Raw genomic sequence first — 12,845 nt, 5'->3', positions numbered from 1 at the left:
TGTTGAGGGAAGCCGTGCACCGGAGAAAGGCACTTGGTATAAAATAGCTGCTTTATTTTGTCATTCAGATGCCAGACGGACACCCTGTGTTGCTGGGTGGAAAACCAGCAAATCAAAAGCCCGGAAGATTTTGGAGTCCCTAGCCCCGCTCTGTGTGCAGCAGGCAGGGCTGCCCAGGTCCCTCTCACCAGGGAGTGGGGAGAGGAGTGTCAGGCCCCCTGGACCTCCCTGGCTTGGGCTCCAGGGGCAAGGGGAGGGTCCGGCCAGCAGTGAGGAGTGGTCCTGGCCCGAGCCTTCCATTTCTCTGCCTCAGCTCCCCCAGCCTGAGGCTGGGCTGGCTTAGCTACTCGGCCTTGAGTGCCTGTGCTGGAGGTCTCAGATTCCGCAGGAGGAGGAAGGGGAGCAGGAAGAGTCCGGAACACACGGTGAAGCAGGCCGGGGCCCCCGCCAGCCAGTACCCTGGGGAGAGACAGCCTGAGCAGTGGGGGTTTAATGGACCCCCACCCCCACCCCCACCTAGCAGCGCTAGGATGGGAGGGCTGAGCTGTGGGGTTAAGTGCCTGGAACCGAATAGGCAGGAGCAGACGCAGGCCGCTGACGGAGGCCTGCACCAGGAGCCAGCAGCCCCCCGGGGGCCTGGCTACCAAGGGTGCACAGTGTCCCCCAAGTGCTATCCAACCGCCCTCACCTGAGGCGGCCACCATGGGCCCCACTGCTCTGGCCAGGGCTCCCAGACTCCGAAGCGTGCCCATGACTGTGCCCTTCTGCCCAGGTGAACCTGTACGGGAGGGAACAGACCATCAGGTGCCAGCTAGCCTCCCACCTGGGACAGCCTCAGTCAAAAGGAAAGGGCTTCTCACCATAGCCGGCGACCACGGAAGACAGGCAGGGCACCACGACCGCAGCAGCTGGCAGGGGACATCAGTGAGGCAACCGTCAGCCCAGAAGAGAGCCAGCGGGCTTGGGAGCTGGAGGGATTCGCAGACCAGCCCCTACTATGCCCCTCGCCCTGGCAGGGCTCACTTACCGAAGGAGTAGAGCAGCAGCCCCAGGCCCAGCACGGGCAGCGTGTGTCCCCAGCCGATGAGGAGGAAGGCGGGGACCAGCAACAGGATGGCCTGTGGGCAGGCACAGCCAAACCTTCGGACCCACCCCTATTGCTGCAGCCCAGCCCAGCATACCGCCTGCCCCCCACTTCCGGGGGAGCCTCCATACCCGCTTCACAGCTGCAATTTCCCGGCCAGGGCTGATCCGCCGGGCGTAGGCGCCCTGGATGGTGGCCATGGTGAGGCCGATGAAGAAAAACATCTTTCCCTGCTGGAGGCTGAGGGGGGTGGCCCTTAGCGCCCAGCCTTGCTGGCCAGCTGCCCACCCCTGCTCCAACACGCCAAGCCAGGGAGCCCGGGTGACGGTCACCGCCCACCCGTTTCCTGGGCTGGGCCCCAGGGGATAGACCTGGGCAGGAGCCAGCCCTGGGGTGGGGGGTTCTCAGGCAGGGTCCTTCGGGGGGCCCACACTCCCACCTGCTGAACTGGAAGCGCTGGTGCGCAAGGAAGCTCAGCGTGTACTCCAGGCCCGAGAACAGGAAGAGGTAGAGGAAGTAGACCAGGCCGAGGCGGCGTAGGTGGCCGAGCCCTGGAGCAGCGGGAAGGGCTGTGAGCTGTGAGGGTCCAGAGCTCCACGCAGCCGGGCCCACCCTCGGGAGGGGCCACGCCTTACTTTCTCCAGAGGGTGGGTCCTGGCCCCGGGCCACAGCTGAGAAGCGGAGCAGGGCCAGGGGGCTGAGCAGGTCGGCAGCAGCTCGGAACCCCAGGGTGATGGAGGGCGCCTGGAGGGGGCAGAACTGGAGAGGCCTGCTGGGGGGCTGGAGGCTTCCCTGGCAGCCTGGGGACAGGTGTGACCTGAACCTCCTCGGCACTTGCACCCTGCAGGGCCCCAGCCAGCCTGGCCTTCAGTCCACCTGACAGGCCTAGAGGACTGCAGGAGAGGACAGCCCAGCCTGCCTGGCACCTGGGAGTGGCACACAGGATGGGCATCCTTACACGCCCATAGGCCCGAGCCCCCAGCCCGGGACCTGTCAGTAGTTACTGCGTCCGACCTTACCCGCTTCTCCGGGGGCAGCGTCTCCGGCAGGAAGCAGAAGAGGAACAGCAGGTCAGAGACTGCGAAGAGCAGGGCCAGCCAGGGTGCCATCTCCACGGGCAGGGACGCGCCCAGCATGGGACCCAGTGTGAAGCCCAGCGAGAAGGCCACCCCGATCACTGCCTGCGCAGGGGGCCACATGAGCCAGGAGGGAGCCATGGGCCCTGGAGGCCCCCGCGCCCTCATCCCCGTGTGTGCACTCACCATGCCTCGGCTGCGGGCCGCAGGTGAGCCCAGGTCGGCAATGATGGCTGTGGAGAGGCTGACATTCCCCTTGCTGATGCCACCGATCACCCTGGATGCCAGGAAGGCCGCGAAGCTCTCCGAGGCAGCCCACACAGCGTACGAGGCGGCCAGACCTGCCTGTGCCGGGGCAGGGCCACGGGGCAGGCACAGTCACTTGAAGCCGGGAGGGGCCCAGAGGCTGGGCCAGCAACACCCCTGGGATCCTGCCCTGTTCTGGGACAGCCAAGGGCCACTTGTGTTCCCATTGTCCTGTGGGTGCAGGAGCAGCTGCAGGACAGCCTGGCTTAGACACAGGAGCTACCACCCCATCGAATGAGGGACCCACAGCTGACCCCGTGCTCCCCAGAGAGCTGCTGGCTGGGCAGGAGAAGGCTGTATGCTCCCGCCCTCCCCACTGGCCTGTGGGCACCCATACCAGGGACAGCAGCATCATCGGGCGCCTCCCCAGGCAGTCCGAGATGGCTCCTGTGAGCGGTGCTGTGAGGAACTGCAAGATGGAGAAGACCGAGCCAATCAGACCTGGAAGACAGAGGTCATGGTCACCACACCTCATGCTCAGTCCCCAAGGGTCTGGTCACACTGGCCCTGTGCTCCCAGGCTATGGACCTCAAACGGAAGTGGCTCTGATACAGTGGACGGACACTCAGTAAGCAGAGAGGGAGCACAAAGGCGTGGACAGGGACCTGGCATTGACAGGAACCCAGGGAAGGAGGAGGGAAGGGACTAGGAAGCTAGGAGGCTAGGGGCCTGCAGCGTGGGGCTCAGGGCCATACCTCCGAACAAGACACTGTTGTACCTCTTCTCCACTGGCATCCCGATGGCTGCAGCAAACCAGTCCACCCCTCGCTGCCACGAGCCATAGAGTGGGTCCTGGGGGACAAGGTAAGGTGACAAGGGCTGGGGAAGTCCCTGACGGGCCAAGGGCAGTGGGCAGCCACCGTGGGGGTCAGGGGCATCAGGACAAGGGGGGTGGGCTCACGCGGGCTCGGCCATGGCTCTCCAGCAGGCCAGGCAGCAGGGGAAGCAGCAGAGTGAAGGCCAGCAGGTCCAGCAGGAGACCGAGGAAGACCACGGTGACCACGCGCGCCTCGGACGCCAGCTGCTGGCGGATGGGTGGGCGCGGAGTGCAGCTCCCGCCGGCTCCCCAGCCCATGGTGGGGGCGCCCCGATCCGGCCTGCTGGGGGTGTAGTGGGTCTGCATGAGGGCACCTCTGGGTACCCCAGCCCCAGATGCCTACCCTGCCACGGGGGAAACTGAGTCCCCAGCTACCGTCATGCCCCAACCAGCTAAGCGAGCACTGCGTCACACAACACGAGGGTCCCTCTGTGCACCCTCTCTGACCGCCAGCAGGAAACTCAGGCTGCAGGGCTTGCGCAAGGAAACCACAGCCACCGAGGCCAACCGTCCCAAGGGGCCGGGGTGGGGGCGTCGCGGCCCCGGGCCGCACCCACCCCACCCCACACAGCCACCCCACGTCGTCCTGCGCAGCTGGCAGGGAAACTGAGGCCCGGTGGAGGGCGGGACCTCTGCGGACTCGGGGTCCCCCGGTCCCCCCGCCCCAGCACCGAGGAACACGACCCAAGCCAGTCCCGTACCCGCGCTCGCCTGCGGGGCGGGTCGCGGAACGCACACTGCTCGCTGGAGGCCCCGCCGGGAACCACGCGCTCCGCTCCGCCCCGAATCTGGTGCGGCCGATGGACAGACGGATGGATGGACAGAGGGACGCGGAAGGGACCGCCTGGCGCGCTGCCGGCGGCAGGGCGGGCGCTCGGGTCGCGCCACCCCCGGAAGTGGCGCCGGCCGCTCCCCCTCTTCCTGCGGGGGCCGTCTCAGCCACGGGCGGGCGCGGCCGGCCCTGCGCCGCTGCACCCCGCCCCCGGGCCCGGGCCCCTGTGGGTGGGGGCGCCCCTGCGGGGTGGCCCTGCGGGCTCCGGGCTACGTCCAGGACGGGGTCTGGCAGCAGCGTCCGGCGGGTCGTGGACCTGTTTCTGCAGGGCCGATGGGCCCGAGACCCCTTTCAAGGGTCGCTGGGGACCGGGTGGAGGTCTCCCGCCACCTATCCGGCACTGGCTGCAATCTGGCGAAATCTGGCGCTGGAGGGGGCGGGTTCACAACCGAATGTGTTGACAGGCCACATTCCCATTTGCTCCCCAACCTCTGCCCGACGGGGACGACCCTCTCTCTCCAAGGACCTCTAGGCCTTGGGTCCCCTACCCTACAGGGCTGTACGGTGGGGTCCATCCCTGGGATACTCCTTGCACCCTCCACTGCCAGTTTGGGTGCCTTACCACAGGCTGTCATCCACCAATACAGCAGCCCCACCCTGGGGCTGGCACCGCGTGGCTTTGACCACACACGAGAATCTGGGTTGCACTGTTTCTTTTGCTTGTGGGGCTGAGCCTGAAGTCCCAGGCAGGTGGAGAGAGGGACCTGAGGTCAGGAACAGGGACCACTGAAAGCCACAGGCTCAAGCTGCCATGTGGGCCGCTCTTCGGGGACCCTCCTTGGGGAAGCCTCCCACCTGGCCCAGGGCCAGGGTAGGAGACCCCAGAGCAGCTGAAGGAGCTCTGCAAGTCAGCACCGGGCCAGCACCGCCTTCACTTCCCTTGCATCTTCTCAAAGTCATGCCACTCTGGCCAACCCTAACCGGAAACTAACAGGGAAGGCAGTTACAGGAAATGAAGTTCACCTTCCAAGGTGACGTGTGACCAAGCACCAGTGCACCCTGGTCAGCTTGGCAGCCACACACCTCTCTTTATACTACAACCAGAAGAAAACCCAGTAGCTCTCTTCCCAAAGAAGACTCCGCGTCTCTTTTCCAGGCTTGGGTGCTGTGCATTTTCTCCCAGGTGAGCCATGCTCCCTCTTTGAGTAGCCTGTAACTTGAGATGGAAGATTTACTTCAGGAACACTTCTCACATTAGAAGGTAGAGGAGTGGCAGAGGGGAAGGAAGAGGGTTGGATAATACGTATGCAAATGTATGCATACCACAATGCTGAGGGTCCCGCTCTAGGCACCTAATGGTCTTTCACTCCCCGCAGCCCACACCAGACTTTGGGGCCTGGTAGACCACACGGGATGGTCCTTCGTTCTTTTTATTTTATTTTGTTAGTTTCAGGTGTACAAAACAGCAGAATGATTAGATATTTACACCCCTCACAAAGTGATAGCCCCCCGAAGTCTACTACCCCTCTATCATATATAGGTGCTACAATTCCATGGCCTCTGTTCCCTATGCTGTACTTTATGTCCTGTGAGTATGAATACACACACAGGCGCGCGCACACACACACGAGTATATTGGAGTTGACATTCAATATTATTCTACTTCTGCTTCAGGTGTGTAGCACAGTGGTCAGGCATCTACACAGTCTATGAAGTGATCCCCCTGATAAGTCCAGTACCCGTCTGGCACCCCACATAATCTGTACAACATTGTTGATTATATTCCTCAAACTGTATTTCATATCCCCGTGACTATTTTGTGACTACCAATTTGTACTTTCTAATCCTTTTACCTTCTCTCCAATCCCCCTTCCATCTAGCAACCATCAGTTTTTTTCTCTGTATCTCTGAATCTATTTCTGTTTTGTTTGCTCATTTATTCTGTTCTTTAGATTCCACATATAAGTGAGATCATATGTTGTTTGTATCTCTGTCTGACTTATTTCACTTAGCATAATAGGGTAATTGCAAATGGTAAGATTTCATTCTTTCATTCTTTTTTATGGCAGAGTAATACTCCACTGTATGAATGTACCACAATTTCTTTATCCAGTCATCTATTGATGGGTATTTCGGTTTCCATATTTCGACTATTGTGACTAGCGCTGCAGTAAACATAGGTGTTTACCATATATATATATATATATATATACACACACACATATATATATACATACACACCTATATTTATACCTATGTATATATACCTATATATACATACACATATATACACATATAGGTATATATACATACATACATACATGCATACATATACATAAATACATATATATATTTACACACATAAATGTTTTCAAATTACACACATATTTTCAAATTAGTGTTTTGGATTTCTTTGGATAAATACCCAGGAGTGGAATTGCTGTGTCATAAGGTAGGTTCTATTTTTAATTTTTTGAGGAACCTCCATACAGTTTTCCATAGCAGCTGCACCAATTTACAATCCCAACAGTGAACGAGGGTTCCCTTTTCTCCGCAGCCTCGCCAACGCTTGTTGTCTATTGATTTATTGGTGATAGTTATTCTGACAGGTTTGAGGTGGTATCTCATTGTGGGTTTTATTTGCATTTCTCTAATGATTAGTGATGTTGAGTATTTTTCATATGTCTATTGGCCATTTGTACGTCCTCTTTGGAGAAATGTCTCTTCATGTCCTCTGCCCATTTTTAAGTTGCATTGTTTGTTTTTTGTTGTTGAGTTGTATGAGTTTCTTTTTAAAATAAATTTTGGATATTAGATGTATCATTGGCAAATATCTTCTCCCATTCAGTAGGATGTCTTTTTGTTTTGTTCATGGTTTCCTTAGCTGTGAAAATATTTTTTAGTTTGATGTAGTCCTATTTGTTTATTTTTTCTTTTGTTTCCCTTGCCTGAGGGAATATATCAGTAAAAATATTATTCAGGATAATGTCTGAGAATTTACTTCCTATATTTTCTTCTAGGAGTTTTGTGGTTTGGGGGCTTACATTTAAGTCTATAATCCATTTTGAGTGGTATCTATCCAGTTTTCCCAGCACCATTTATTAAATAGACTGTCATTACCCTAATGTAAATTCTTGCTTCCTTTGTGATAGATTAAATGACCATATAGGCATGGATTTATATTCTGGGCTTTCTATTCTGTTCCATTGATGTGTCTATTTTTATGCCAATACCATGCTGTTTTGATTACGATAGCCTTGTAGGTAGCATGATACCTCCCGCTTTATTCTTTTTTTTTTAATTGGGGAATATTGGGGAACAGTGTGTTTCTCCAGGGCCTATCCACTCCAAATTATTGTCCTTCAACCTAGTTGTGGAGGGCGCAGCTCAGCTCCAAGTCCAGTTGCCATTTTCAATCTTTAGTTGCAGGGGGCTCAGCCCACCATCCCATGCAGTAATTGAACCGACCACTTGGTTGTTGAGAGCTCGCGCTCTAACCAACTGAGCCATCCAGCCGCCCCTCTGGAAGCTCAGCAGAAGCTCATTGCCGTCAGTCTAGTTGTGGAGGGCGCAGCTCACTGGCCCATGTGGGAATTGAACCGGCAACCCTGTTGTTCAGACCTCACGCTCTAACCAACTGAGCCATCCAGCGGCCCCTCTGGAAGCTCAGCGGCAGCTCGTTGTCTTCAGTCTAGTTGTAGAGGACGCAGCCCACTGGTCCCTGTGGGAATTGAACCGGCAGCCCTGTTGTTCAGACCTCACGCTCTAACCAACTGAGCCATTCGGCTGCCCCCACTCCCCTCGCTTTATTCTTATTTCACAGGATTGCATGGCTATTTGGGGTCCTTTATGGTTCCATATGAATTTTAGGATTATTTGTTCTAGTTCTGTGAAAAATGCATTGGTATTTTGATAGGCATTGCATTGAAGCTATAGATTGCTTTGGGTAGGATGGACATTTTAACTATGTTAATTCTTCTGATCCATGAGCATGGTATATGTTTCCATTTATTTGTATCTTCCTTAACGTCTCTCTTCAATGTCTTAAAATTTTCTAAGTAGAGATCTTTTACTTCCTTGGTTAAATTTCCTGCTAAATAATTTATTTTATTGATGCAATTGTAAATTGGATTGTTTTCTTAATTTCTCTTTCTGATACTTCATTATTGGTGTATAAAAATGCAATCGATTTCTGAATATTTTGTATTCGGCTACTTTACTAAATTCGTTTATCAGTTCTAATATTTTTTTTTGGTGGAATCTTTGGGAGTCTTTCTATATAGCATCATGTCATCTGCAAATAATGATAATTTTACCTCCTTTCCAATTTGGATGCCTTTTGTTTTTCTTGTCTGTTTGCTGTGGCGAGAACTTCCAGTACTATGCTGAATAAAAGTGGTGAAAGTGGGCATCTTGTCTTGTTCCTGATCTTAAGGGAAATGCTTTTAGCTTTTCCTATTGAGTATATTAGCTGTGGGTTTGTCATATATGGCCTTTATTATGTTGAGATATGTTTCCTCTATTCCCACTTTGCTGAGAGTTTTTTGCTTTTTGTTTTTGTTTTTCCCTTCTTCCACCTCCCCCTCCCCCATTCCGGGTCAAGCCATTGTTTCTCAGTCTAGTTGTGTAGGACGCAGCTCTCTGGCCCATGCTGGTGTTATGAGCCTTGCGCTCCCCCTGGCTGAGGCAGTTGGTCACCGGTGGTTGGTCGGCAGCTCACGGCAGCTCTTGCCACTGCTGGCCGCTCGCGCTGGCCACCGCCATTCATGGCAGTACACGGTTGTCCACGGCAGCACACAGCAGCCCACGGTCGCTCATGCTGGCTGCCAGCCACTCACACTGTCCACCGGCCGCTCCTGGCAACACACGGTAGCCCATGGCAGCACACAGCAGCCCAGGGCAGCACACAGCAAACCGCGCCGACGTCTGGCTGCTCACAGCAGCCCAGCTCCAGGGAGAGCCGTTGTTCACAATCTTAGCTGTAGAGGGCGCAGCTCACTGGCCCATGTGGGAATCGAACCGGCAACCTCGGCGTTAGGAGCATGGCGCTCCTAACCTGAGCCACTGGGCCAGCCTGTTTTATTTTTGTTGTTGTTTGTTTTTTATGGATGCTGGATTTTGTCAAATGCTTTTTCTGCGTCTATTGATATGACTATGATTTTTATTTTTCATTCTGTTTATGTGGTGTATCACGTTAACTGATTTATGGATATTGAACCAACCTTGCATACCAGGAATGAATCCCACTTGATCATGGTGTATGATCTTTTTAATGTATTGCTGAAGTCAGTTTGCTAATATTTTGTTGAGGATATTTGCATCTATGTTCATTAGGGATATCAGCCTATAGTTTTCTTTTTTTGTAATGTCTTTGTCTGGTTTTGGGCTCAAGGTAATGATGGCCTCATAAAATGAACTTGGGAGCTTTCCCTCCTCCTAGATGTTTTGGAATAATTTGAGGAGAATAGTTGTTAATTCTTTTTTGGATTTTTGGTAAAATTCACCTGTGAAGACATCTGATCACCAGTCTGTTCAGATTTCCTGTTTCTCTGTGAATCAGCCTTGGAAGATTCTATGCTTCTAGGAATTTATACATTTGTCCAGATTGTTTAATTTGTTGGCGTTGGTTGCTCATAATATTTTCTTAAAACTTTTTTGTATTTCTGTGGTCTCGGTTGTCACTTCTCTTTCATTTCTGATTCTATTTATTTGGGTCCTCTGTCTTTTTATCCTTGATGAGTCTTGTTAAAGGTTTGTCAGTTTTGTTTATTATTTCAAAAAATCAGCTCTTGGTTTCATTGATCTTTTGTATTTTTTTGTTTGTTTTTGGTCTCTATTTCATTTATTTCCACTCTGATCTTTATTATTTCCTTCCTTGTACCCATTTTGAGTTTATTTTGCTGTTCTTTTTCCAGTTCCCATAGGTGTTAGACTGTTGATTTGAGATTTTTCTTGTTTCTTTAGGTAGGCCTGCATAAATTTCCCTCTTAGGACTGCTTTTGCTGTGTCTCATAGATTTTGGGTCATTGTGTTTTCATTTTCATTTGTCTTAAGGTATATTTTGATTTCTTCCTTGATCTCATTATTGACCCATTCATCATTTAGTAGCATGTTATTTAGTCTCCATGTATTTGTGTGTTTTTCATTTTTTTTCTTGTAATTGATTTCTAGTTTCAATCTTTTTAAGACTTGTTTTGTGCCTAGTATGTGGTCTATCTTGGAAAATGTTCCATGTGCACTTGAAAAGAATGTATATTATGCTGCTTTGGGGTGAAATTCTATAAAAATATCAATTAAATCCATCTTGTCTAATGTGTCATTTACAGCCAATGTTTGTGTGTTGATTTTCTGTCTGGAGGATCTGTCCATTCGTGTCAGTGGGGTATTAAAGTCCCCTACTATGATTATGTTACTGTTGATCTCTGCCTTTATGTCTGTCAATATTTGTTTTATATATTTAGGTGCTCCTATGTTGGGTGCATAGATATTTACTAGGGTTATGTCCTCTTGTTAGATTGATCCCTTTATTATGTAATGTCCTTCTTTGTGTTTTATTATAGTCTTTGTTTTAAAGTCTATTTTGTCCAATATAGCTATTGCTACCCGAGCTTTTTTTCTCATTTCCATTTGTGTGAAATATCTTTTTCAATCCTTTTACTTACAGTTTCTGTGTGTGCCTTTGATCTGAGGTGGGTCTCTTGTAGACAGCATATGCATGGGTCTTGCTTTCTTATCTACTCAGCTACCCTATAGCTTTTGATTGGAGCCGTTTAATCCATTTCCTTTTAAAGTGATTATTGATAGGTACATAATTATTGCCATTTTTATATTTTTTAATCTTCATTAGTGTTTTCTCCTTTCTTGTTCTTAAAGAAGTCCTTTTACATTTGTTGAATTCCTTTAGCTTTTTCTTATCTGGGAAGCTCTTTATCTCTCTTTCAATTTTAAATGGTAGCCTTGCTGAGTAGTCTTGATGTAGGCTCTTGTTTTCCATCACTTTGAATATTTCCTTTCTGGCCTGCAAGGTTTCTGCTGAGAAATCAGCGCAGTGTTATGGGAGCTCCCTTATGAGTAACTAGTTGTCTTTCTTTTGCAGCTTTTAGGATTCTCTTTGTCTTTAACCTTCGCCATTTTAACTATGATATGTCTTGGTGTGGGTCTGTTTGGGTTCATCTCGTTTGGGACTCTGCACTTCCTGGGCTTCTATGTCTATTTCCTTCACTAGGTTAGGGAAGTTTTCAGTCATTATCTGTTGAAATAGGTTCTTGATCTCTTGCTCCCTCTCTTCTATTCCTGGTGCTCCTATGATTGAATATCGTTGCACTTGATGTTGTGTCACAGGTCCCTTAAACTAGGCTCATTGTTTTTTTCATTCTGATTGGGTGTAGTCTGTTACCTTGTCTTCTGAATTGCTTATTAGATCCTCTGCTTCATCTAATCTGCTGTTGATTCCTTCTAGTGTATTCTTCGTTTCAGTTATTATATTTTTTATTTCTGACTGGTTCTTTTTTATGGTTTCTATGTCCTTCTTTATGCTTGCTATTTCTTTGTAGAAATCCTCACAAAGTTCTTTAAGCATTCTTACAATTAGTATTTTAAACTCTCTCTGGTGGGTTGGTTGCCTCCATTTCATTAAAATCCATTTCTGGAGGTTTCTTCTGTTCTTTTTTTTTTATTTGAGACATATTTGTTTCCTCGTTCTGGTTGCCTTTCTGTGTTTGCTTCTATGTATTAGGTAGCTCTCCTATGCCTCTCAGTCTTTGCTGGGGGGCCTTGTGTAGTACGTGTCCTGTGTGGCCCAGTCGCGCAGTCTTCCTAATCTCCTGTGTGTGTGTCCCAGGAGTGTCCCTTGAGTGCGTCATGTGTGTTCTCCTGTTGTAGTTGAGCCTTGATTGCTTTTGGTGTGTCAGTGGGTGGGACTGACTCCCAGGCTGAGGATTGGCTATCCCCACAGTGTATGAGCTGCTATGAGGGGGCTGAACCCTCAGAGGAGTCTTCACCCTTGCGGGCTCTTGTGCCTGTTGAGACCTGTCCTTTGGGTTTGCAACCTGTGAGGTAACCAGGTACTTTTCTGGTGTGGTCTGAAGCTGGCCTCTGGGTTCTGGGTGTGTTGTTTCTGGTGTCTCTTGGCAGGGGGGGGTCATGTGCAGCCCAGTTTCAGCTTTGCCTGTTACTAGACCATGGTTACTTGGTAGGAGTCTCAAAGCTAAATGTGGTTAGCTTATACCTGTGCTGGACCTCAATGCATGTGGGGGTGGCCTTGCTGTGAACCTAGACTCGTCGCCACTAATAGTGGGCTTGAGAAAGCTCAGCAAAAGGTCCAGGGCCCCTGAGGCCTATTGCTACCTGCCAGCTACCTGTAAGGCCCAGCCATTGAAAGATCGTCCTTAGGTGTGTGTGCTGGGCTGGTTGACCTGGTGTTGAGTGCCCTCGGCAATGCTGGGAGCGGTGGAGTTCAAGGAACTCATGAGATGTTACTGGTGGTTTTTACAATGTTAATGCAGCTTCAGTTCTCATGCCAGTACTTGGCCTGTGTCCACCTTGCACAGCTCACCGAGAACACTGCAGCAAGGCACTGCCTCAGACTCGCAAATTCCTGAGAACTGCCCCTGGTGCAGTTTTTGAGTCACTGTCCACCAAAATCTTCCTGGGCCGTTGCAGGTTGTCTGCTGTTGTGAAAGACCTGCTCGGTTTGTGGGGGTGGGGCCAGTCACCGAGGTACCCCAAGTGCCCCAGGCAATGCAGCTCTAGGTGGGCGGGGCAGGGTTCCAGGGAGGTAAGGGGTGTGGT

At 51.1% G+C, this 12,845-nt stretch overlaps 1 protein-coding gene and 1 long non-coding RNA gene across 3 annotated transcripts in view; one reads left to right on the top strand and one right to left on the bottom strand.

Moving 5' to 3' along the window:
• Window positions 1-34: 34 nt before the first annotated feature.
• On the bottom strand, window positions 35-4,178 carry MFSD10 (major facilitator superfamily domain containing 10). Of its 2 annotated transcripts, none has more exons than XM_081074208.1 (13): window positions 3,985-4,178; window positions 3,368-3,563; window positions 3,162-3,258; window positions 2,804-2,907; window positions 2,347-2,505; window positions 2,104-2,265; window positions 1,720-1,828; window positions 1,524-1,635; window positions 1,216-1,324; window positions 1,028-1,118; window positions 861-908; window positions 689-778; window positions 35-459 (listed from the first exon to the last, which is right to left on the bottom strand). In XM_081074208.1, the coding sequence occupies exons 2-13, from the start codon at window positions 3,539-3,541 to the stop codon at window positions 344-346; spliced, it is 1,371 nt and encodes a 456-aa protein (XP_080930334.1). In that variant the 5' UTR covers window positions 3,542-3,563; window positions 3,985-4,178; the 3' UTR covers window positions 35-343. The 2 variants fall into 2 exon arrangements, with proteins under 2 accessions (XP_080930334.1, XP_080930333.1); XM_081074207.1 differs by having other exon boundaries at window positions 3,368-3,566; window positions 3,985-4,175.
• Window positions 4,179-4,230: 52 nt separating this feature from the next.
• The window catches only part of LOC308507713, a 16,372-nt gene continuing 7,757 nt past the window's right edge, over window positions 4,231-12,845 (top strand). The window contains exon 1 of the long non-coding RNA XR_013994905.1: window positions 4,231-5,238. This is a non-coding gene — a long non-coding RNA (uncharacterized lncRNA). The remainder of the gene's footprint in view (window positions 5,239-12,845) is intronic.

This window comes from Rhinolophus hipposideros (genome assembly GCF_964194185.1).
Source record: "Rhinolophus hipposideros genome assembly, chromosome: 1".
In the NCBI taxonomy this organism is placed as follows: Eukaryota; Metazoa; Chordata; class Mammalia; order Chiroptera; family Rhinolophidae; genus Rhinolophus; species Rhinolophus hipposideros.
This window is presented reverse-complemented; position numbering and strand designations above follow the sequence as displayed.

Bases quoted from the DNA above. Each gene is read 5' to 3' on its own strand.
- MFSD10 (XM_081074208.1), bottom strand. From the start codon at position 3,541: ATGGGCTGGGGAGCCGGCGGGAGCTGCACTCCGCGCCCACCCATCCGC. The intron at 2,908-3,161 runs GTATGGCCCTGA...TCTGTCTTCCAG, and splicing joins CAACAGTGTCTTGTTCGGAG to GTCTGATTGGCTCGGTCTTC. The intron at 779-860 runs GTGAGAAGCCCT...CCTCCCGTACAG, and splicing joins TTCCGTGGTCGCCGGCTATG to GTTCACCTGGGCAGAAGGGC.